Below are 23,174 nucleotides of genomic sequence, written 5' to 3'. Positions count from 1 at the left end.
CAGAATGCACTTATTAAACAACCACACAGTACTGATCATCACAGCACAGCAGATGCTATCTGCACAGTATCAATAGTAATAGCTGACATTTGCTGAATGTCTGTCATACCCTTGTATTCATTAGCTCTCTTAATTCTCAAAAAACCCTATGAGTTGGGTATGATGATCAGTTCCGTTTTATAGATAAGGAAACAGAGGTAGAGAGTTTAAGTGACCTGCCCAGCAGACAGCTAGCTTAGCAAGTGGTAGGCAAAACATGGTATGCTCTTAGAATCTGTAATTATTTCAGGGAAATAACCAAAAGCTTTCGTGTGAGCCTAGACAACCCTCCTCCTATCGCCTCATCCATTCAATCAGCAATACTTACCAACTTTAAACTCCCGACACACAACAAAACAAACGATTCTTGTATCTACTTCTCATTTCATCTCATTTCGTTTCACACTCACTGTAGCCTTATTTCTCACCTGGGCTGCTACAATAGCTTCCCACCTGGTCCTACACCATCCCTCGCACTCCCGCCAGATGGGAAGCTCTATGGGAATTGGGACGCATGTCCCACAGTCTGCTGTAACCTTGGCAACTGGTCTGGTGCCTGGCATCAGCAGGTATTTGATAAATATTTTTAGTATGAACGAATGATGCTCTCCCTTTCTTTACACTTGTTTTTCTCCAATTCATCCTTCATGCTGTAACCAGAGACAAATCGGTCTTGTCACTCCCCCCCCCCCACCACCTTAACCATCCTTAGTGGCCTTCTTTTACAGACCCTACAGGGTCCTACATGATCTGCCCCTGGCTACTTTCTCAGCCTGCTGCCTATTCCCATCCCACCTGTGCCCTGCCCTGCAAGCCTACACACTTCTATTGTCCATCGAGTCCTGGTCTCTCACACACTTCCTCCTCCATCTAGAAACTACCACTTTTTAAGCCTCTACTCAAGGACACTTTCTCTCAGAAACACTTCTTCACTAGTATCACCTACCTAGGTCATCTCTCAAGTTCTAAGACCCCCTGACTACACTCTAGCATTTAACTTACCTTCATTACTCTTATTGCTTTTTTGGGTTGTTTTGGTCTTTTCCTCCACTAAACTATTGAGGCTACATCTCCCTTATTTCTTCATCCCCAAAGCCTTGCACAGTGCCTGGCACACAGAGGGCATTGGATATGTGTTTTATAAATGAACAAATGGTTGCAACAACCATCTGCTCTCTGGCCCCAGAATCTTCCATTTAGATCCTGAGAGCTGATTTCCACCTACATGGTAGACATATCTCCCTGATAAGTGTCTTCTCCCTCCACCTTACCTCTACTTGTCCTGCAGTGTCCATCTCAGATAATAATTCCATGTTCTCCGCCTTCTAAACTTACAGCTTGCCATTGTGACCTTGGAGTGTCTCTCAATGCCCTTCCCATCCCCAGACACAGCCTTGGCTGAGCCACCAGCACCATCACTTCCAGTATCTTGCCTTCACCTAGTACTGAACTGCTTATTACATTGCCACTGTGCTAAGAGCTTAAATATATTAGCTCATTTAACCCTTCCAACAACCCCATTTTATGAATGAGGAAATTGGGGAAGAGCGGAGTTAAGTAGCTTGTCCAAACTCATACGGCAAGTGTGGGGCCAGGTCTCAAAACCAGGCATTCTGCCTCCAGAGCCCTCACTGTTCAATTGCCAGGCTCTACTGCTACATTGACTAGTTCATGACAGCATCCTTCTGCCTGGTCCCCCTGTCCTCATGCTCTCCTCTCCCTCTATCCATCTTCTGTGCTACCACCAGCTATCTTACTGTTTAAAGCCAAACAATTAGCCAGCCAAGTAGTGGTCTTCACCTGCCCCCACCATCCAAAACTTTGCTTCACGCCACTTTGCTTTCATGAAAGACCTGCGTTAGTGCCTGTTTCACTAACCGAAAGAAATCAAAGAGGATCTTCGCTTTTATGAAATGGTAGTTGCTTCTTTGCTTTACACGACATTGGCTTATGAAAGGTTCCATAGGATTGCTCTGTTTCCCATTGTGTGGGAAACCTGTATTTTCTTATCTCGAAACCTCCATTAGCTCCCCTATTACTGACAAACATTAGTTCAAACTTTGGCCCTTAAATCCTTTCTGAAACAAAGCAGATATGAATGAATAAAAAATAATAATTGAATGTACAGTATCTGCAACCTCTTAGCTTACATGGACGGCCACTGCAATCTGCACCCAGCACACCAGTCTCCAGCTCTTTCTGGCTCATGTTCAGGAGCCTCACCACCCCAAAACCCCAGTTCCCTGAACCATCAGCCTCTCTCATAACTCCTGGTCTTGGCACAAGTTTTCCTTTTCTGGAACGTTCTTTCCCCACAACATTTAAGTTGACAAATCTTTTCTTCCTTCAAAATGAAGCTCGGATGTGCTACCTTGAAGAGCTTTCCCCAAATCCCACAGAGCAAACTGCTGCAGCCTCTGTACCCCGGACTGAGTAACAGCATATCCTATGGCACGGCAACTTATCTATTTGCATTTTTGCGTTGTGAGTCCTTCAAGGGCAGAAGCTGTGTGTTTCTTGACTCAGAGCCCCTAGCAACGCACCTCATAGCTGATGTATGGCAGGTGTTTGTTGAATGAGTGGATGGATGGATGGATGGATGGATGGATGGATGAGGCAAGTGGTACAGAAAGAACTTAGGAATGGTTATCAGGCAGTGTGCCCTCTACCAAAGTCACGGTCTGAGTGGTCTTCGCACTTTTCTCCAGGGTCTGACCTTGGAACTCACATACCTACTTTAATATGGAATTAGACACCATAAACTAATTGGCAATAATAGAATTCAGCTCCCTCTCTTCCTGACATGGGCTTGAGAAGTCTGATCCTCTGAGATGTTCTAACAAAATAATTAACTTTTATAATAATTACTCAATAGAATCAGCATTTGGAGTCCATTATGAATATTCCAGGGACTGTGGCAGGCATTTGCACACATAATTTCACTTGGTAATCACAACTCAGTGAAATACATATGTATGTATGCGTTTATCAGGCTGCAAAGCTTTTCATAGGCAGGAGTTAAGACTTACTACAAAATATATAAAACCCAAAATGCCTAGAACAGATAGTTAACTATTGCTTCATGGTAAGATTGGTCTAATTAAAAAACATCAAGCACCTGCTAGTCACCTACTAGGTGCCAGATATTAACCAAAAGGCGTGTGGATAGGCTGCAGAGACAGTGTGGTATTTCTAGACTAAGAATCAGGGGACATGGGTTTGAGAGTAAATTCTACCACTTACAAGTTACAAACACATCAAAATTTCTTTGAGCTTAGTTATTTCATCTGCTGAATGAAAGGGTTGGGTCCAGAGATCTCAAAGGCACCTTCCAGTTCTAATATTCTATAATCCTATGGGTCTGCCTGGCCACTTAGTAGAAAACCATCTACCTCCAGTAGACATGTACTCAAACAGAGGAGACTATAAAAAGCCAACGATTACCAGCCCCAGTGGTTGTGATGCCTCCCCTTATATCTGAATTCTTGAATATTTACCTGCTCTTCTAACTGGAAGTTCTTTTCTAAAACCAGAAGCATGTGGTCCCGTAAGGCTGAATGCTCATGCTCCAGCAGGTTCCCCCGTTTATCCTTCAATGTGAAGAGGAAAGGAAGTCAGGCTGCTGAAAAGCTCCAAACATGAAGGTGGTGGCGAGATATTCTGCTAAAGCAGACCTTAACAATTTTGCTTGCTTGTCTGAAGCTGAGTTGCAGAAGAAACAGCCCCTCCAGGTCCCTTTCCCAGCCACAGGATTCTACAGTGCCCATGAGACAATTTTAAACTTACAGAAACAGAGAATCGGGCCACTGTCAAAATTTCAATGCGGATTTCCTTTCCTTGTGCTGGGAATGTGTGACCGTGGGTCAAGTGTAGTTATCCTCTGTCAACTATTCCCACACAAAACCTATCTCTTTGGCGGGTTAGCTTCAGATCAGTTTCAAGCCTAGGTTAGTTCTCTCTCCTACCAAGCACACATTTTCATGCTGTCTTCTATCAAAGGCCACAGGCATGCAACCTGATTGTAATTTCAGCCCAGGCAAATTTGTTGCCCTCAAAATCAAATAACAGGTTTATAAGAATAAAGGGTTACTTCTTCCCTGATGATTAAAATACCGAATTGCAAACTGCCTATATTACTAGTAAAAGCAAATGGTAGATGTTCTGGGTGATCTGTGGACCAAAGCATACATTTATCAACAATTTTCCTTCAGTTTAGGATTGGCCCCTTTTCCAGAGAATACCTTTCCTCCTCCTTTTCTTCCTTTTCATCCTGGAAGGTCTAGACTACAGCCCAACTGGGAGTTTAGGCCTAACTATTAGGAAGATTCCTTTCAGAGCTGGAAAGCAATGCCATATTTCATGCACTAAAAAGGTAAACCTTATCCTTTTTGTAGCCAAGACTGTCACTGGTTTGATATGTGAAAATCTGTGGACTCCAATGATTTTTTTTTAAAGGTTCCCACAATATGCATTTTTTAAAATAGGTTCTTAAGATAAGAGAAATGTAGGGGCACCTGGGTGGCTCAGTCAGTTGGGCATCTGACTTCAGCTCAGGTCATGATCTCACAGTCCGTGAGTTCGAACCCCGCGTCAGGCTCTGTGCTGACAGCTCAGAACCTAGAGCCTGTTTCAGATTCTGTGTCTCCCTCTCTCTTCCCCTTCCCTTCTCATGATATGTCTCTCTCTGTCTCTCAAAAATGAATAAACGTTAAAAAAAATACTACATGGCAATGAGAAAGAATGAAATATGGCCTTTTGTAGCAACGTGGATGGAACTGGAGAGTGTTATGCTAAGTGAAATAAGTCATACTGAGAAAGACGTACACCGTATGTTTTAATTCTTATGTGGGTCCCGAGAAACTTAACAGAAGACCATGGGGGAGGGGAAGGAAAAAAAAGGGGGGTTAGAGAGGGAGGGAGCCAAAATATGAGACTCTTAAAAACTGAGAACAAACTGAGGGTTGATGGGCGGTGGGAGGGAGGGGAGGGCGGGTGATGGGCATTGAGGAGGGCACCTGTTGGGATGAGTACTGGGTGTTGTATGGAAACCAATTTGACAATAAATTTTGTATTAAAAAAATTTTTTTTAATAAAATTAAAAAAAAGAGAAATGGATGCTCATGTGAAACAATACAGCAAGATATAGAATGAAAAGCAAAAGTCCTCTTCTTTCCAGCACCGCATCCAATTTGCTAAGTCTCTCACTCACCAGAGTCAGTGAAGATATATACACATTTTTAACTCAATGAGATCATAACCATATTTAATTTTTAAAAATACATACCTCATTCTTTTTATCAGATGCATGGTATTCCAAAATATAAATAATATATTATAATATATAATAAAAATTATATAGCCAGTACTTTAGTGATGGACTTAGAGGTTTTTAGTTTTTTGTTGTCTTTTGCTACATAAACAGCTTCGTGTGAGGGTTTGTATATGCGTGTAATCATTGCATACTTATGAAAGAATTTCTGAGATAAATTCCTAGCAATAGAATTACAAGGCCACTGTATGGGCTCACTGTTTTTTTTTTAACAAAAAATTTATTGTATTTTATTTTTTTATTAAAAAAATTTTTTTTAACATTTATTTATTATTGAGAGACAGAGACAGAGCATGAGCATGGGAGGGGCAGAGAGAGGGGGAGGCACAGAATCTGAAGCAGGCTCCAGGCTCTGAGCTGTCAGCACAGAGCCCGACGTGGGGCTCGAACTCACAAACCATGAGATCATAACCTGAGTGGAAGTCGGACGCTTTACTGACTGAGCCACCTAGGTGCTCCTGTATTTTATTTTTTTTAAACTAAGCTCTGGGTGCCTGGATGGCTCAGTTGTTAAGCATCTGACTTCCATTCAGGTCATTATCTCATGGTTCATGAGTTCAAGTCCCACATCAGGTGAGCTCATGCCCCGCTTTGGGTGACCCCTGCTTCTCTCTCTCTCTCTACCTTTTGCTCACTTGCACCCTCTCTCTCTCTCTCAAAAAAGAAAAGAAAAGAGAAAAGAAAAGAAAAGAAAAGAAAAGAAAAGAAAAGAAAAGAAGTAAGTTCTATGCCCAACGTGGGGCTTGAACTCACAACCGTGAGATCAAGAGTCACATACTCTACCAACTAAGGTAGCCAAGTGCCCCTCACTTTTCATAGATATAACTAAACTATCCTCAGAAAAAGTTGGGATATTGTAAGTTGTTTTAATCTTTGTCAATTTGATGGTGAAAGTTATATTTCTTGTTATAATATACATTTAGGAGTGAGATTGAGTGTCTTTTCTTACATCTGTTAGTCAATTGAATTTTTTTCTGAAACTACTCATATATTCCTATGCCTACTGTAATGATTCTTAATATATTAAGGAAAATATCCTTTTTTGTCTTGTCATATGTTGTAAATATTTACTTCCAGTTTGTGGTTTGCCATTTGATTTTATTTATGGTATTTTTAAAAATCATATAAAAGTTTAAAATATTTGTGGTTAAACATCAAAATTATAGCTCCTGGTTTTGTGTTAGTCATCTAAGAAAGACTTTTATATCAAGAATAAAAAAATCCACTCACCTTTTCTTCTAGTATTTTTTATGATTTTTAAAATAAACTTTTTTTAAAGTTTATTTACTTATTTTGAGAGACAGAGTGAGTGGGGGAGGGGCAGAGAGAGAGAAAGAGAGAGAGTCCCAAGCAGACTCTGTGTTGTCAGTGCGAGGCTCCATGCAGGGCTTGAACCCACAAGACCATGAGACCATGACCTGAGTCAAAACCAAGAGTCGGGTGCTCAACCGAGTGAGCCACCCAGGTGCCCCTAAAATAAACTTTTAATTTGGAGTAATTTTAGATGTACACAAAGTATGAAGCAATACAGTGCATGGTATATCTTAATGCCTAAAAGTTTGATCCATCAAGAATCTGTTAAAATGAGGTAGAAAGCAAACTTTCTTTTCTTTGTATATTTTATAAATTTATTAAATAACATTTTTAAAGGTGTTTAACAGGTAATAAAATACATTTTATTTTTTTATTTAAAAAATATATTTTTTTAACATTTATTCATTTTTTGAGAGATAGCACAAGCAGGGGAGGGGCAGAGAGAGGGGGAGACACAGAATCCAAAGCAGGCTCCAGGCTCTGAGCTGTCAGCACAGAGCCCAATGTGGGGCTCGAACTCATGAAATGCGAGATCATGACCTGAGCCGAAGTCGGACACTTAAACCGACTGAGCCACCCAGGCGCCCCAATACATTTTAAAACATGATTTCAAATCAATTCCATCTCAAAATATGTGGTAATAGGGGCGCCTGGGTGGCTCAGTCGGTTAAGCGTCCGACTTCGGCTCAGGTCATGATCTTGCGGTTCGTGAGTTCAAGCCCCGCATCAGGCTCTGTGCTGACAGCTCAGAGCCTGGAGCCTGTTTCAGATTCTGTGTCTCCCTCTCTCTCTGACCCTCCCCCGTTCACGTTCTGTCTCGCTCTGTCTCAAAAATAAACGTTAAAAAAAAAAAAATTAAAAAAAAAAATAAAAAATAAAAAAAATAAAAAAAAATATGTGGTAATAGAAGGGGTACCATAAAACCAAGATTTATAATCATCAGAAGGATGACTCCAGAAAGTCTCAAAATCTGGTAGAGGCAGTGGAGTCTGAATTAGAAATAATTACCATGATGGTTAATTTTATGTGTCAGCTTGGCTAGGCTACGGTGCCCAGTTGTTTGGTCAAAACTAATCTAGATGTTACTGTGAGGAACTTTTGTAGCTGAGATTAACATTTACAAATCAGTTGACTTTAAGTAAAGCAGATTACTCTACGTAATGTGGGAAGTCCTCATCCAACCACCTTTTAAGAGCAAAGAATAAGGTTTCCTCAAGAAGCACTTCTCCTCGGGGCACCTGGGTGGCTCAGTCGGTTAAGCGTCCGACTTCAGCTCAGGTCACGATCTCGAGGTCCATGAGTTCGAGCCCCGCGTCGGGCTCTGGGCTCAGAGCCTAGAGCCTGCTTCCGATTCTGTGTCTCCCTCTCTCTCTGCCCCTCCCCCGTTCATGCTCTGTCTCTCTCTCTTTCTGTCTCAAAAATAAATAAACTTAAAAAAAAAAAAAAAGAAGCACTTCTCCTTAAGACTGCAACATAGAAGCTCCAGCCTGAGTTTCCACAGTGTTGGTCTGCTCTGCAAATAATCAGATTCACCAGTTCCCACAGTCACATAGGCTAATTTCTTAAAATAAGTCTCTATATGTATATGTAGGTATGTATCTCCCATTGGTTCTGTTTCATTGGAGAACCCTGACTGAAATGGCCAGTCTAAAAGTTCTCCAAAGTGAATGTCCTTCTGCATCCTGAATGGAATCAAAGAGTGAAATAAGCCCGCCAAATAAACGATACAGTAGAAGGCAGGGGCAGAAACAAACCGGCATTCCATACCTTTACAGTACAGCCATAGTGCTTAAAAGGACAGTCTTGTTCAGCTTCAGGACACACAGCGAGGTGTTCATCCACCTACAAAACAGACAGCCTCACGCCACAGAAATTCATCACCAATTCTCCAACTGCCTGATAGAACTGCAGCGTGCAGGGGACCAAGGGTGGCTTGGGAAAAAGGGAGGGAACAGAACGGGAAAAGCCATGCTGAGGCCTGGCAGAAGGAGAGCTGTGGTAAAAACCGAGAAGAATTCTCAGGGAAAAGGGAAGGGAACACAGAGATACGGCTGTCGTGGGGTTATTTAAACCTTGGGCTTCTGCCTGTGGGATTTTATCAAACACATACCACATTGGTTACTAAAACTTTACCTTACGTAAAATCTAAGAGAATCATTTACAGTTACCTCAGATCTTGGAATCATCTGCAAACACTTGTTAGGACAAGATACTGGGTACTCAGGACACAAGTTTTCCTCATGATTCTGAAACAGAGAAAGTGTGATGAAACAGAGCCAAACTGTGCTTCCCAGGGTTCCCTACTGTGGCCTCACAGGGTTTATGCATAGGTCTCTGGGGATCTGTGTTATGTGGCTTGCCCTCTACAGGAAGGTACAGCCTAGTTCCAAAAAGGACTAAATAAAGATGGCCTCTTTCTTCACGTAAATTAATTCAATTTTCCAATTATTCCAAAAGGTCAGAGGGCGCAGGACTCACTGAGGGCAAACTTTGTGAGTCATCAGTATGGCTCCTCTGGTACATGTGAAAAGTACAGCACACTCTCTTTTTCTGCCTACGTCCTGCCACTCCAGATGGACTGAAGCACCCTGAGGACACAATATCGTCACCTCCTCATGACCCAGCACCTAGCACTGCTCCTTGCACAATCACACTTAGTAGGTGTTCAAACAGTGCTTTCACCAATGATAAATGAGTAGTGTCCTACCAACAAGGTTTTCGGCTTTTTACAGAACTCTAAGATAATTCTTTGGACCTATTTCTGTACAAAAATAAATTCACTGTGACCACTCAGGTAGAATTTAGTCCCATAAAAGACAATCTTTCTTTCTTTCCCTTTCTTTCTTTTCCTTCCTTTCTTTCTTTCTTTCTTTCTTTCTTTCTTTCTTTCTTTCTCTTTCTTTCTCTTCCTTCCTTTCTCTCTCTCTTTCTTCCTCTGTCTCTCTCTTTCTTTCTCTTTCTTTACCTGTAGATTGATTACTACCACATCTTTTTTGCAATAAAGGCATTTTTCCTCTCGAAACTGGCAATATGCGCTCAAATGTTCTTTCAGATCTTTCCGAAGGACTGGCTTCTGACAGTTCTCATTAGAACACTGCACGGCTTGAAACGGGCATTGCTGGAGGTGGTCCTGCAACAGATAACACAGGCCAGTGGGCCCCGCTGACCAGGGCGGCGGGAGGGGAGCCAGCTGGAAGCCTAGAGAGGGAGGGAGGACACTGGGGGCAGCTGGGCAGACAGGGCTGCAGAGGAGAGGGCACAGATGGGGCTGCCCAGAAGGAGGCTGTGATGGCTAGCCTTGTTTGGTAGGAGTTAGGAGGACAGGGAAGATGGCTGAAGAAGGAAGCAAGCTGAGTCTATTTCAGATCATCTAGTAACATGCCCGAATTTGCAGGGTAGTTCCTAAACACTTTCCTTAGGCTTGCTGAGTAATTTACCAGTCCTGCAAGGGCATTTTTAATTTCTTCTGTGCACCCTCCATCCCCACTGCCAGCACCAAGTACTAATCTCTGCATGGCAGATGGCAAAAGGTGGGACGGAGGGAAAGAGCAAATAAGAGTGGGGCATATCCTAAGTACATGAAGGAAGGAAAAGGATTAAAGGAAGAAAGGGGAGGGAGAGAGAGCTGTTCCAGAGTGGTCAAAAAAAGCAGATGGGGAAAAAAAACAAAACCAGAATCACAGGCCCAAGAGAAGCTGAGAGTGGTCAAGCTTGTTAGTCAGGAAATGTTCTTAATCAGAATACGAGACAACAATAACATGGACAGTGTTCGTTCCAGTATTCTTTATGGTATCAATTTTGAAAAGCAGGTGGTATATCTTTTTTTTTTCTTTTTGAATGTTTATTTATTTTTGAGAGTGAGGAAGGAAAAGGGAGCTAGTAGGAGAGGGGCAGACAGACAGCGAAACAGAGGATCTGAAGCAGGATCTGAGCTGACCCTGACATGGGGCTCAAACTCAGGAACTGTAAGATCATGACCTGAGCCATAGTTGGACACTTAACACACTTAGCCATCCAGGCGCCCCCAGCAGGAGATATATCTTAATAAACACTTTGGATCACTGCAAGTTATTGTGATGCTAACAAGTTATCAAAACCCTATTGATGTTATTCCCAGCAAGACCCCTTACAATACTGTTGGCAAGCTCCAGCCTGTGGGGCAAATCTGGCCTGTTACTTGCTTTTGTAAATAAAGTTTTTCTGGAGAACAGCCATACTTATTTGTTCACATACAGCCAGAGGCTGCTTTCCATCTGAAATGGAAGAGGTGAGTGGCTGATACACAGATTGTATGGCCTGCAAAGCCTAAAAAATCTACCGACTGGCTTTTGACAGAAACACTTTGCTGACCCCCCTTCCTAAAGGAGAAAAACCAACCAGTTTTTCTACAGGAGGTAAATGAATATTACAGCTACTCTCCTTTACCTTTAGTAATAAGAAACAAATAGTGACCGTTGAAATCCGTATCTTCTCCAAAATTCACTGCTGCTACCCCTCCGCTCTCACCAAAATAGTGAACATCCATCAGGATTCTCCTGCCTGAGAACCTTCACCTCACCTTTGGAAGCCAGGGTGGTGGTGGGGGGAGGCAGGAATGAGGGGAAATACAAAAGAAACAGGTGAAAAGACACCAGCCACTCTTCTCTAGAAAGTGTGGATCTGGTCACAAAAGCTAATGGATGGATGGTCCATTTGAGCCTCATTTCCTTTTCAGCCTTAGTGACAACAAAGCTGGAAAAGAGGCCTTGCTCCAGGGCCTATCAACCCAGGAGAAGTTCAGTGAACCTCCAAAGAAATCCTGGGGTTAACAAGGAAATCATTTACTCATTTATAAGCTCGGTGCCCGGGGGGGTTCGGAGGCAAGGTGGAGAAAAGGCTGAATCACCTGAAATGTGTTCCAAAAGATGTGGGTGGGAGAGCAAAATTTCAGCAGCCCCCAAGCAATTCTCTGGAAGCTAGAGATGCCCGCTTCTTATTCCTGCACAGTGTGATCAAACCTGATACGGGCCTGCCGTGGCACAGCCACATTTCCAGCTTCCCATTTATCGAGCTTCCCCAGCTGGCTGGAAGAACCAGGTAGGGCAGTTCCATGTGAGAGAAACTCCCCTTCGCTACCCCTACATCTTGTGTGTTTGCAGCTCACACCAACGCTTCCCCTTTAAATCACATCCTAGTTCTGCTCTGCTCTATGTTATATGCCTTGGATCATAAACCAACGGGCTGGGGCCCACAGCTGCTGGAAACACCCACAAGCATCTGCCAATGCTTTGGGGCAGGGACCCTTGTAAACGTGTCTTTGTGCAGACTGCCCTGGCTCCCACCCTGGGGACCCCAAATCTTTTACAGTTCCCCAGAACTGGCATGTCCTTTTGCTCAGCATGTCCCACAGCTTCTCTTTTGGGTCAATGACCCCTAACCCACAGTGTAGGTCTAGCCCATATAGTATGCCCTCCGTGCATTCCATATGAGATGGACCTCTTCACCCACACTTAGCTCTTGGAGTGCTGCACTATAGCCAACTGTATTGCTAGACAGGAATTCTCTGAGGGCAACCCAATGAACTCCCTATCATGCTTTGCCCAGTAACTGTCATATAAAGGTGTTCAATACATGCCACTGGAAAGATAGCCAAAGCAAATATTGCTCATGAGTAACACCCACCTGGTATCGCCCCAGAATAATCTTGGCATTACATGAAGGAGCATTTTTGCAATACACATATAAGTTCAGGACTTCTCTTTTGCAGCAATTGTCTTTAAACACCTAAAAGAGAAACACAACAGGTCTCATACACTCCAAAGCTTCAGAGCAATGTGAATGAAACTATTATTAATTTGGTCTTCAGATACATCTCAAAAGTCAGGTGGAGGGGCGCCTGGGGGGGCTCAGTCAGTTAAGCATCCAACTTTGGCTCAGGTTATGATCTCACTGTTCATGGGTTCAAGCCCCATGTTGGGTTCTGTGCTAACAGCTGGGAGCCTGGAGCCTGCTTCAGATTCTGTGTCTCCCTCTCCTCTCTGCCCCTCCCCAGCTCACACTCTGTCTCTCTCTCTCTCTCAAAAATAAATAAACATTAAAAAAAAAAAAAAAAAGTCAGGTGGAAACTTCCAGACAGTGGTTGGAATGGAAAGATCAGATTCGCCACCATAAAAGAAAAGGCTTTCTCAGATACGTATTTCCAACAGGCCACTGAACATACAGGCCAGGAAATTCAATGCTCAGCACAGTAGGCTGCAAGAGAATCTCATGGTGCACTTGACCTCATATGCTCAAAGGTCAGAAGGTGGGCTGTGGATGAGGGTGACGCTTTCAGCTTCCTGTCACAGTATAAAAGTTTGTATTAGTCATCAGTTACTGTCACTGAAGCTGTGAGGACTTGCTATTTCAGCACACACCAGGGGTTGGCAAACTTTCTCCATAAAGGATCAGATAGTATTTTCAGCTATGCAGGCCACAATGCAATGTTTTCTTTTGCAACTATTCAATTCTGCTGCATACAATACTTAAATGGATGAGCTTGGCTGTGTTCCAATAAAACATTATTTATGGACACTGAAATGTAAATTTCATGTAATTTTCACATGTCACAAAACGTTATTCTTCTTTTGACTTTTAAAATAAATTTTTTGTTGGGGTTTCTGGGTGGCTCAGTCGGTTAAGCATCCGACGTTGGCTCAGGTCATGATCTCGCAGTTTGTGAGTTCGAGCCCCATGTCGGGCTCTGTGCTGACAGGTCTGAGCCTGGAGCCTGCTTCAGATTCTGTGTCTCCCTCTCTCTGTCCCTCCCCCGCTCAAACTCTCACTCTCTCTGTCTCTGTCTCTGTCTCTCTCTCTCAAAAATAGATAAACATTAAAAAAATTTTTTAATGAAATATTTTTTTGTTTTGAAATAGTTTACACACTCATGAGATGTGCAAAAGTAGCACAGAGTTCCTGTGTACACTTGTTTGGATTCTTTTCAATGATTTATGTGAAAACCATTCTCAGCTCATGGGCCAGACAAAAACAGGTGGAAGGCTGGATTTGCCTCAACATATCTCATGTTGTAGTATGTCAACCCCTGGTCTAGTGCGTGAGGCAAACACAAGCACGGCACTGTCCTCTACTAGGCTTTTGGAAAACACAACGTAAGAGCATAGACAAGGAGCATGTACATTAGACCAGTGCTCAGGGAGCTTCCTGGAGGAGGTGATGCTTGAACGTCCTGTAACAGAATTGTAGAGGAAGAAAACTGAGCTTAAAAGAAGTTTTTTTTTTTAATTTTTTAATGTTTATTTATTTTTGAGAGGGAGAGGGAGAGAGAGAGAGAGAGAGAGAGCACACGTGCACAAGCGGGGGAGGGGCAGAGAGAGCAGGAGACAGAATCTGAAGCAGCTCCAGGGTCTGAGCTGTCAGCACAGAGCCCGATGTGGGGCTCGAACTCACAGACTGTGAGATCATGACCTGAGCCAAAGTCAGATGCTCAACTGACTGAGCCACCTTAAAAGGAAGTTTTAAGGTAGAAAATCTTCATGATCAGGGGTTAGGTAATGGTTTCTTAGATGCAACTAAAAGAACAAGTGACCAAAACAAACAAAAGACAAGTAAGACCTCATCAAAATGAAAAGCTTTCATGCTTCAAAGGATACCACCAAGAGTGAAAAGACAGCTCACAGAATGGGAGAATATTTGCAAATCATACATTCGATAGGAGCCTTGTATCCAGAATATATAAAGAACTCCTAGAACTCGACAATAAAAGACCAATAATCCACTAAAAAATGGGCAAAGAAATTGAGAAGGCACTTCTCCCAGAAGATACACAAATAGACAAAAACATGAAAAGATGCTTAATATCATTAATCATTAGAGAAATGCAAAGCAAAACAGGTACCCACTAGAAAGACTGTAATCAAAATGATGGCCATTAACAACTTTCGGCAAGGATCTAGAGACATTAGAACTCTCACAGTCTGCTGGTAGGAAGGTAAAATGGTGCAGTTGCTTTGAAAAATCGTCTGAAGAAGCTCCTCAGAATGTTACACATAAAGTTACCATTATGGCCCTAAACAAAATTACCATACGACCCAGCAATTCCACTCCGAAGTATACACCCAAGAAACATGTACACTTTACTTTATGTTATTATTTTCCAAGAAACACATATACTTTAAAGGTAAATTTTATGGCATATGAATTATACTTCAATAAAGCTATTGTTAGACATAATAATAAAAGGAAGTTTTAGAAATTAACTAGAGGAGAAAGTGAATTCCAAGAAACAGGATGTTTAATTTCTCCAAGCAACTTAATGTACCTGGAGCTAGTGTTGGAGGGGGGCAAGGAGGGAGCAGAGTAGAAATTTGGTTGGGGGCAGGGGGAGAGGCATCAATAAAGACCCAAACAAGCCTCTGAAACAGTGGTAGGAGTAGGGTTTGGCCTGACCCCACACCAAAGGAAAGTGGACTCTAAGAAAGGCCCCCCTCTCCCGCTCTACTGCTCCAACCTCTATATCCAGTTCAACCCAGGACACTGGTTTCTCCATCACTCAGAGAGCTGCTAAACCAAAGCGGTGATTTTCTTACCTCCTGAGATTTGATAACCTCCTTATCTACAGGGCAGAGTGGGACTGCATTTAATTCTCTGGAGAGAAAAATAAAAATAGAGCTGGAATTAAGAGTTGACCTCAAACGCTCTTCCAAGAGCAGCCCCAGCACTCCAGCCATGCTTGACCCCTTTCAGCTCCCTCGAACAGACCTGGCCCTATCTTTCCTCCTGCTGCTCCCTCCCCCAAGAAGGGTTGTGTCTCTCCCCCACCTCCCACTGCAGTTTCAGCACCTTCCCAGTCTGCCAAAAAACTCCCATTCATTCTCCAAGATGCAGGTCAAATAGTCAGTCCCCCAGACAGAGTTAAATGTCCCCTGCCGGTGCTCCCACGGCAGTCTTTTGCTTATCACACTGTGCCACAACCTGTCTCTTCACTAGACTGGAGCGTTCTGGAGGGCAGAGAGTGGGTCCTGTTCCACACTGACCTCCAGCTCTTCCTCTCTGTACACTGAAGCTTAGTTTAGCAAGGTGCCTGGAACACACAGGTGCTGAATAGACAAACCCATGAATAAACGAGAATGTGCTGTAATAACCCTCTTTCCAAGCTTGGTAGGAAACAACCTACTTAGTGCCCTAAAAAAAACCCCAAAGCCTGCTTCCATAGCTTCCCTGGTCTTCTCCCTCAAAATGGTATGACCCAGGTTTTCCCACTGCCCTAAGTGGACAGCATCCATTGCAGAGAGGTCCATTCTGGATGCGACACCACCTCTGCCTTAAGGCAAGGAAAAGTCGGAGCAACAACTACACAGACCCCTGTGAGATGCAGGTCCTTCCCAACACAGACTGTGCATCAAGGTTTGCCTCGCATGTGGTCTGAATGTCAAGAAAAGGTGACTATCATGAGCCCTGAGTAATGTAGGGGATTGTTGAATCATTACATTGGACACCTGAAACTAACAGAACACTGTACGTTAAGTATGCTTGAATTTTTTTATCTTTTTACTTATCGTTCATTTTTCATTATTTTTTCACACCATCAGACTTATTATTCTTGCTGATTTAAGCAGAACATAAAACAAATATGGATCCCAAGGCTTACTTTCAGAGCTACCAGCATAGATAAATTACTACAGCGATCCAATCTGGAAATCCCTAGTTACCAGTAAATCACTGCATGAAAGAGTAAATGAGGCCCTCTTTCCTCACGGGTAGGATTATAATGTTTCTTAGATTTTCTTGAAAAAGACTTCAAGGGGCGCCTGGGTGGCGCAGTCGGTTAAGCGTCCGACTTCAGCTCAGGTCACGATCTCGCGGTCCGTGAGTTCGAGCCCCGCGTCGGGCTCTGGGCGGATGGCTCGGAGCCTGGAGCCTGTTTCCGATTCTGTGTCTCCCTCTCTCTCTGCCCCTCCCCTGTTCATGCTCTGTCTCTCTCTGTCCCAAAAATAAATAAACGTTGAAAAAAAAAAATTAAAAAAAAAAAAAAAGAAAAAGACTTCACATTTTCTCAAATATACAGGAGAAACATATTTCCTCTCTAAGCCCTACAGTACCATTTATGTGCTTTCGTCTGAGATATAGAAAAATTACAAATTTTGAAATTGATTTTATAAATGTCCATATTCTAGATAGAACTCTCCAACCTGTACAATATTAGATATTAAACATGGATTCAAAAGAAGCCAGTAGGAATTGAATTTTTTTTTAAAGGGAAAAAAAAGGTGACTATCACTAAGTGAGAGGCCAAAAAAAAAGGTTATTCCTCAGGCTCTCAGAGAGAGCCCCTGGGAGAGCCCCTCCTCGCGTTCGCGGTTCTGCGGCCAACCACAGCAATTCCAAAAACCACAATGACAGCCGAGTGGCCACGTTCGACACTTCCATCCCAGGAACAGCCACGCCTGGTCTGGCCAGAGCTGCAGGCCCTGCCCACTCACCTCAGGGACAGGATGCAGTGCTGACAGAAGCGGTGCCCGCACCCCGTCTGGTGCGGGTTGTGAAGCACTGAGTGGCAGAAGGCACATTTGTAACGTTCTTCCAGCTGTTCCACAAACCGGTACTCCGTGTTGGGCTCAAAGTCCAGGGAAATGGAGTTGCCGGAATTCTGGCGGATGAAACCACAGGGGACCCCTCCTTGCTCCTCAGAATAAGCCATTCTGGGGGAGGGGGGTCGAGAGAAGGAAAGTTAAGTGTGCAAATACCAAAACAACTACAGCCATCAGGTGTTGTAGTGGTTGGTTTCCTAACTAGTGCACTGTCACCCACATGGTCATTCTGTTATGACTTTGTAGCAACAGTGACGACCTCCAGCCACTGGAGGGCTCCTGCACAGGGGAGATGTCTCCGGGGGTGGTCAGGAGGGAGTCTGGACCAAAAGACTTGTAGCAAGATTTTATGAGACTTCAGCCCCTCGTCCATCAACCTTTTCCAGATGTTAAATTATCCTGTCAGTTTGGCCACATGCTCGGACCAAATAACTGTGTTCTAAGCAAACTTATTATGGAATTTTCTTCCGCTCAGTTGAGAGAATTGAAACAAATACTTTGTCAACATTTTTCAGAAGCAGGAACCTTTTATACCAATACATTTCTTGCAATATATGTAGCCACATCATTTCTCACCTGCACTAAATAAGCACATTAACTGCTCTCTCGTCCAATCCATTCTCCATACTATAGCCAGAATAGCATTTTCAAAATGCAAGTATGATTGAAGGTTCTCTCCTCTCATCATTCAGTGGCTTCCCAGGATCTTAGGGGAAAGTCCACAATGCTCAGAGAGCTACAAGACTGCATGCTCCCCACCCAGCATCATCCCAGGCCTCTCCTCCCCTTGCTTTCTGCACTCCAGCCATATAGGCTTTCTTTTCATTTTTCTAATACATCAAGCTGTCTCCTGCTACAGGGCCTTTGCATAAGCTATTGCCTCTATCTAAATGCTTCCCCTAACCCTTTGCAGTCTTCTTCCCTTCACATTCATGCTTCAAACTTCAAGCATCATATCCCCAGGTAAGTTTTCTCCTTTCCGCCCTCCTCTCCCCTCCCTCCGTCTAACAGCAGAACACCCACTCATCAATCTATAAAACGTGCATGGCCTCCAGGGAGAGGCTAGGGAATAATGGTAGGTGGGTGGCCAGGGGTGAGTGTGTTTCATTGTATAATTCTTTTGAATTTTTGAACATGAGTATATTACCTCTTCAGAAATAAACATTCAAAAACAAAAACTAAACATCCACTGTTCTATCTGTCATAGAATCAAGTTCTGAAATTCAGAACCGCATTTGATTTTAAATCAGACATGCAGGTCACCTGGGTGGCTCAATTGGTTAAGCGTCTGACTCTTGATTTTGGCTAAGGTCATGATCTCATGGCTTGTGGCTGTAAGCCCCACATGGGGCTCTGCACTGACAGTGTGGAGCCTGCTTGGATTCTCTCTCTCTCTCCCTCTCTCTCTGCCCCTCCCCTGCTTGCACTCTCTCTCTCTCTTTCTCAAAATAAATAAACTTTTTAAAATAATAAATTAATAAATAAACAAGTAAATGAATTAGACATGCATTTGTGTATTTCATTTATATCTGTGCCCTTCAATGACACATAGGTCACATCTGATCTTACTCATTGTTGTGTCTCCAGCCCTTAGCACTGAGCCAGGCATGGAGAACTCAACTCTTTGTCGAATTATTATCATTGGAAGGACTCTTTGAAACTCTTCAGCAGGACAGTTATAACTAGTGTTGCTCTCTAGCACAGTGATCCTTTTAACTTTTTATAAGGATTTTCTCTACGTTTGAAATCTGATGAAAACTCTAGACCTTCCCCCCAGAAAAGAGCACACACACCTGGTCTCGGGACCTTTAAGGACCCTCTGAACCCACCAGTGGTCCCCAGGTTAACAACAGCCTTGCCTCCCCTCAAGGCAAGCCTTGCCTCCCCGGGAGTAAGAATACTGTCACTTTTGGCACAGTGCGGGGAGTGGTGCTTCCAGGGTGCCTGGCAGTTGGCTAAAGGATGGGAGGCAATCGAGGGCGGTCCCTGGAGGTGACAGCCTTCCACATGGCTAGGGAACAGGAAGGCTTGGCCTTCAGGCTTGCTTGCTTTGGCTTGCTCTTGAGATCCCTCAAGATTTCCCTGCAGCTGATGAAGTCAACTGGGCCTGAGAGCAGCTGTGCGGCCTGACTGTGCGGGTGGGAGATGGGTGCCGTCCAACACCCAGCTCGGCTTGAGTCAGCTGCGGGCCTCTCCCCCCGCTGGAGCGGGCTGATATGGGGTGTGGCCGCCATGAATGGAGCAGAGTAAGCAACTGGCCTCTTTCAGCAAATAAAGCTTTCTCTTTGGAGGAGCCCAGCTCAGCAGAACAGGGTTTTTTTTTTTTTATTTTAATCCTGGGGTTTGAGACCAAAGCCCCACCTTTTCCTCTCTACGTTTCCTGCAGAACTTCAAGGGTGGTAGGTAAACAGCACAAGATGTGATTGTTCCCCTTTTAACAGGGCTTACTCTTGAGATTTCACAAGCCTTAATTATGAAGGTGAAAAGGCATAGTACTTGATTTACATGCACAACCCTAATCCCCAAGATTCACCTTTCTCTCAGAGAAATGGAAAAACCAACTCCAAACCTCCCTAATCTGCCCTGAGTTCTCTGGTCCCAAGGGAAGACAACAACTCATGTCCCACGCCCATCTAGGATTCTCTCCTAAGACCAGGCTCATGTCTGTGTCACAAAGCATCTAAATTTGGACTCTCAGAGATGTACCCTAAAGCAACGGGCTTGCTCAGCTCCCAAAAGAGGGCAGTTAAGATGCAGTCTGAGTTCAGTCTGAGTTCCCTTCCACCACATTCTATCCTCTTTCCTAACAAAAAATTTAATACACTCTTCTGTGTGTCCATCTTTCTCTACAATAGCAGTTCTCAAACTTTTTGGTCTCAGGACCCTCCCTTCCCTGCCCCCCCCACTTTAGGCTCTTAAAAACTGAGGACCCAAAGACCCAGAATAGCCAACACAATATTGAAGGAGTAGAACAAAACTGGAGGATTGACACAACCTTACTTCAAGACTTACTCTAAAGCTATAAAATCAGGATGGTGTAGTAGCTGTGACAGAACAGACAGATAAGTGGAACAGAACAGAGAGCCCAAAAATAGACACACATAAATACAGTCGACTGATCTTTGACAAAGAAGCAAAGGCAATACAGTGGGGCAAAGACAGCTTTTTCACAAGTGGTGCCAGAACGACTGGACATCCACATGCAAAAAAAGAATCCAGGCACAGACTTTACGCCCTCACAAAAAGTGACTCAAAATGGATCACAGACTTAAATGTAAAATGCAAAACTTTTAAACTCCCAGAAGACAACAAGGGAGAAATCCTAGATGACCTTGGGTATGGCCATGACTTTTTAGAGACAACACCAAAGATGCAAACCATAACAGAAAGAATTCATAAACTGGATTTCATTAAAATTTCCTACTCTGTGAAAGACACTGTCAAGAAGACGAGAAGACAAGCCACAGACTGGGAGAAAATATTTCCAAAAGACACATCTGATAAAGGACTGTTTTCCAAAATGCACCTCACCCGGGAAGAAGACAAAGAAGCACGTGAAAAGGCGCTGCACGTCGTATGTCATCAGGAAAATGCAAATTAAAACAACAATGAGAGGGGTGCCTGGACGGCTCAGTCCACTAACATGGTTAAGCATGTGACTCTTGATTTCGGCTCGGGTCATGATGCTGTGGTTTGTGGGATGAACCCTTGCATCAGGCTCTGCACTGACAGCATGGAGCCTGCTTGGGATTCTCTATCTCCCTCCCTCTCTGCCCCTCCCCCACTCGCCTCTCTTTCTCCCTCTCCCTCAAAATAAATAAATAAACATTAAAAAAGAAAAGCAATGAGATACCACTACTCAACTACTAGAATAGCCTCAAACCCCAACACTGTCGATCCCAAATAGTGGTGAGGATGTGGAGTAACAGGAACTCTCACTTGCTGCTGGTGGGGATGCAACACTTGGGAAGACAGCTTGGCAGATTCTTACTAAACATCTCTTACCATCCAGGAATCCCTCCTTGGTATTCACCCACAGGAGCTGGAAACTTATGTCCACATAAAACCCTGCACACGGATGTTTATAGGGACTTTATTCCTAACTGCCAAACCTTAAAAGCAATCGAGATATCCTACAGTAGGCAAATGGATAAATGGTGATACACCCAGACAACAGAATATTCTTCAGCACCAACAAGAAATGAGCTACAGCGGTGCCTGAGTGGCTCAGTTGGTTGAGCATCTGACTTTGGCTCAGGTCATGATCTCGCGGTTTGTGAGTTCGAGCCCCACATCAGGCTCTGTGCTGACAGCTCAGAGCCTGGAGCCTGCCTCAGATTCTGTCTCCCTCTCTCTCTGCTCCTCCCCTCACTCGCACTCTCCCTCTCTCAAAAATAAATAAACATAAATTTTTTTTTAATGAGCTATTGAGCCATGAAAAGATGTGGAGGAATCTCAAATACATATTATTTAGTGAAAGAAGCTAATCTGAAGAGCCTACATACTGTAAGGTTCCAACTATACAACACTCTGGAAAAGGCAAAATTATGGAGGCAGTAAAAAGATCAGTGTTTGCCAGGGGGAGAATGGAGGCAGGGAGAGATGAATAAGTGGAGCACAGGATTTTTAGGGCAGTGAAAACACTCAGTATGATACCATAATGGTAGATACATATTCTACAACTGTCCTAAAACAACACCTTATCTGACTAAGGACAAATCCTCCAAGAGAAACTCAATTATTATAAACCATCTCTCCAGAAGTTTCATCAACCAGGAAAGAGTAACTCATCACAGGAGAAGAAACTAGAAGGTGATACCCAGACAAACCTGGTCACAACTCTTCTATCACAACTCTTCTAAGGGATCATTCATCTTTTCCTAAAAATCACTCACTCCCCACTAAAAAGCCTTCTTCCCCCTCCCTTTTCCCTCTTACAATGAATCCTGAATTCCAAGCCACCTCAAAGAGCTATCCATTTTTCCCTGGGTATCTCCCATGCATACATGAGTTATATATGTTAATAAACTTGTTTGTTTTTTCTCCTGCTAATCTGTCTTTTACCACAGGGGTCTCAGCTAAGAACTCAGAAGAGTAGAGGGAAAATTGTTTTTCCTCCCCTAAACAATGTAGGTTCATCAGCTGTGACAAATGCACCTCTCTGGTGGGGGATACATGCACAATGGGGAGGCTGTGCATGTGTGGGGCTGGGGGATCTGTAGGAAATCTCTGTACCTTCTGCTCAATTTTGCTGTGAATCTAAAACCACTCAAAAAAATAAAGCCTCTTAAAAAATTGAGGACCCCCGAGTTTTTGTTTATGTGGGTTCTCTCTATTGATATTTACCACTTTGAGATTAAAACTGAAAACTAAAAAAAATATATTTCTTGGGGGGCCCGGTTGGCATCTGACTCTTCATTTTGGCTCAAGTCATGATTCCAGGGTCCTGGGATCAAACCCTGCATCGGGCTTTGTGCTAAGCATGGAGCTTGCTTAAGATTCTCTCTCTCTCTCTAAAATAAAAAAATAAAAAATAAAATAACATAACATAACATAAAATAAATAAATTTAAAAATAAATAAGTATTAAAAATGTCTACTTCTTTATTAATTCACTTTAAGATAATGAGCCAATTATATGTTAACATAAAACATTTTTATGAAAAATAGCCATTTTTCGAAACAAAAAAAAAAGTGAGAAGAGTGGCATTGTTTTACATTTCCACGCATCTCTGGGCTTAACAGAAGATAGCTGGGCTCTCATAACCAATTCTCCCACGCGCAGTGTATTACAGAATCACACATCATGAAGCTTTTGCAAAACACCACTGTATGCTCAGGAAAGCAGAGTAAAGATGACAAATGATATCTTAGTAGTATTATGAAAATAGTTTTGCTCATGCAGATCCCCGGAAAGGGTCTCAGGGA

General features: G+C 43.3%; 1 protein-coding gene across 1 annotated transcript in view; it reads right to left on the bottom strand.

The window, feature by feature from the left end:
• TRAF5 (TNF receptor associated factor 5) overlaps positions 1–23,174 on the bottom strand; it is a 51,556-nt gene that overhangs the window by 5,494 nt on the left and 22,888 nt on the right. Inside the window, exons 2-8 of the mRNA XM_047076799.1 lie at positions 17,140–17,358; positions 15,247–15,304; positions 12,344–12,445; positions 9,648–9,812; positions 8,851–8,928; positions 8,450–8,524; positions 3,537–3,629 (exon numbers count right to left, since the gene is read on the bottom strand). Of these exons, the coding sequence (XP_046932755.1) occupies positions 3,537–3,629; positions 8,450–8,524; positions 8,851–8,928; positions 9,648–9,812; positions 12,344–12,445; positions 15,247–15,304; positions 17,140–17,357 (789 nt within the window). The 5' untranslated portion in view covers position 17,358. The remainder of the gene's footprint in view (positions 1–3,536; positions 3,630–8,449; positions 8,525–8,850; positions 8,929–9,647; positions 9,813–12,343; positions 12,446–15,246; positions 15,305–17,139; positions 17,359–23,174) is intronic.

The sequence above is a fragment of the Lynx rufus genome, unplaced genomic scaffold, assembly GCF_022079265.1.
Source record: "Lynx rufus isolate CCGP_SWC_20201006 ecotype Redwood Valley unplaced genomic scaffold, mLynRuf1.p SCAF_15, whole genome shotgun sequence".
In the NCBI taxonomy this organism is placed as follows: Eukaryota; Metazoa; Chordata; class Mammalia; order Carnivora; family Felidae; genus Lynx; species Lynx rufus.
The sequence above is the reverse complement of the archived record's forward strand: the minus strand, read 5'-3'. Positions and strand labels throughout refer to the sequence as shown.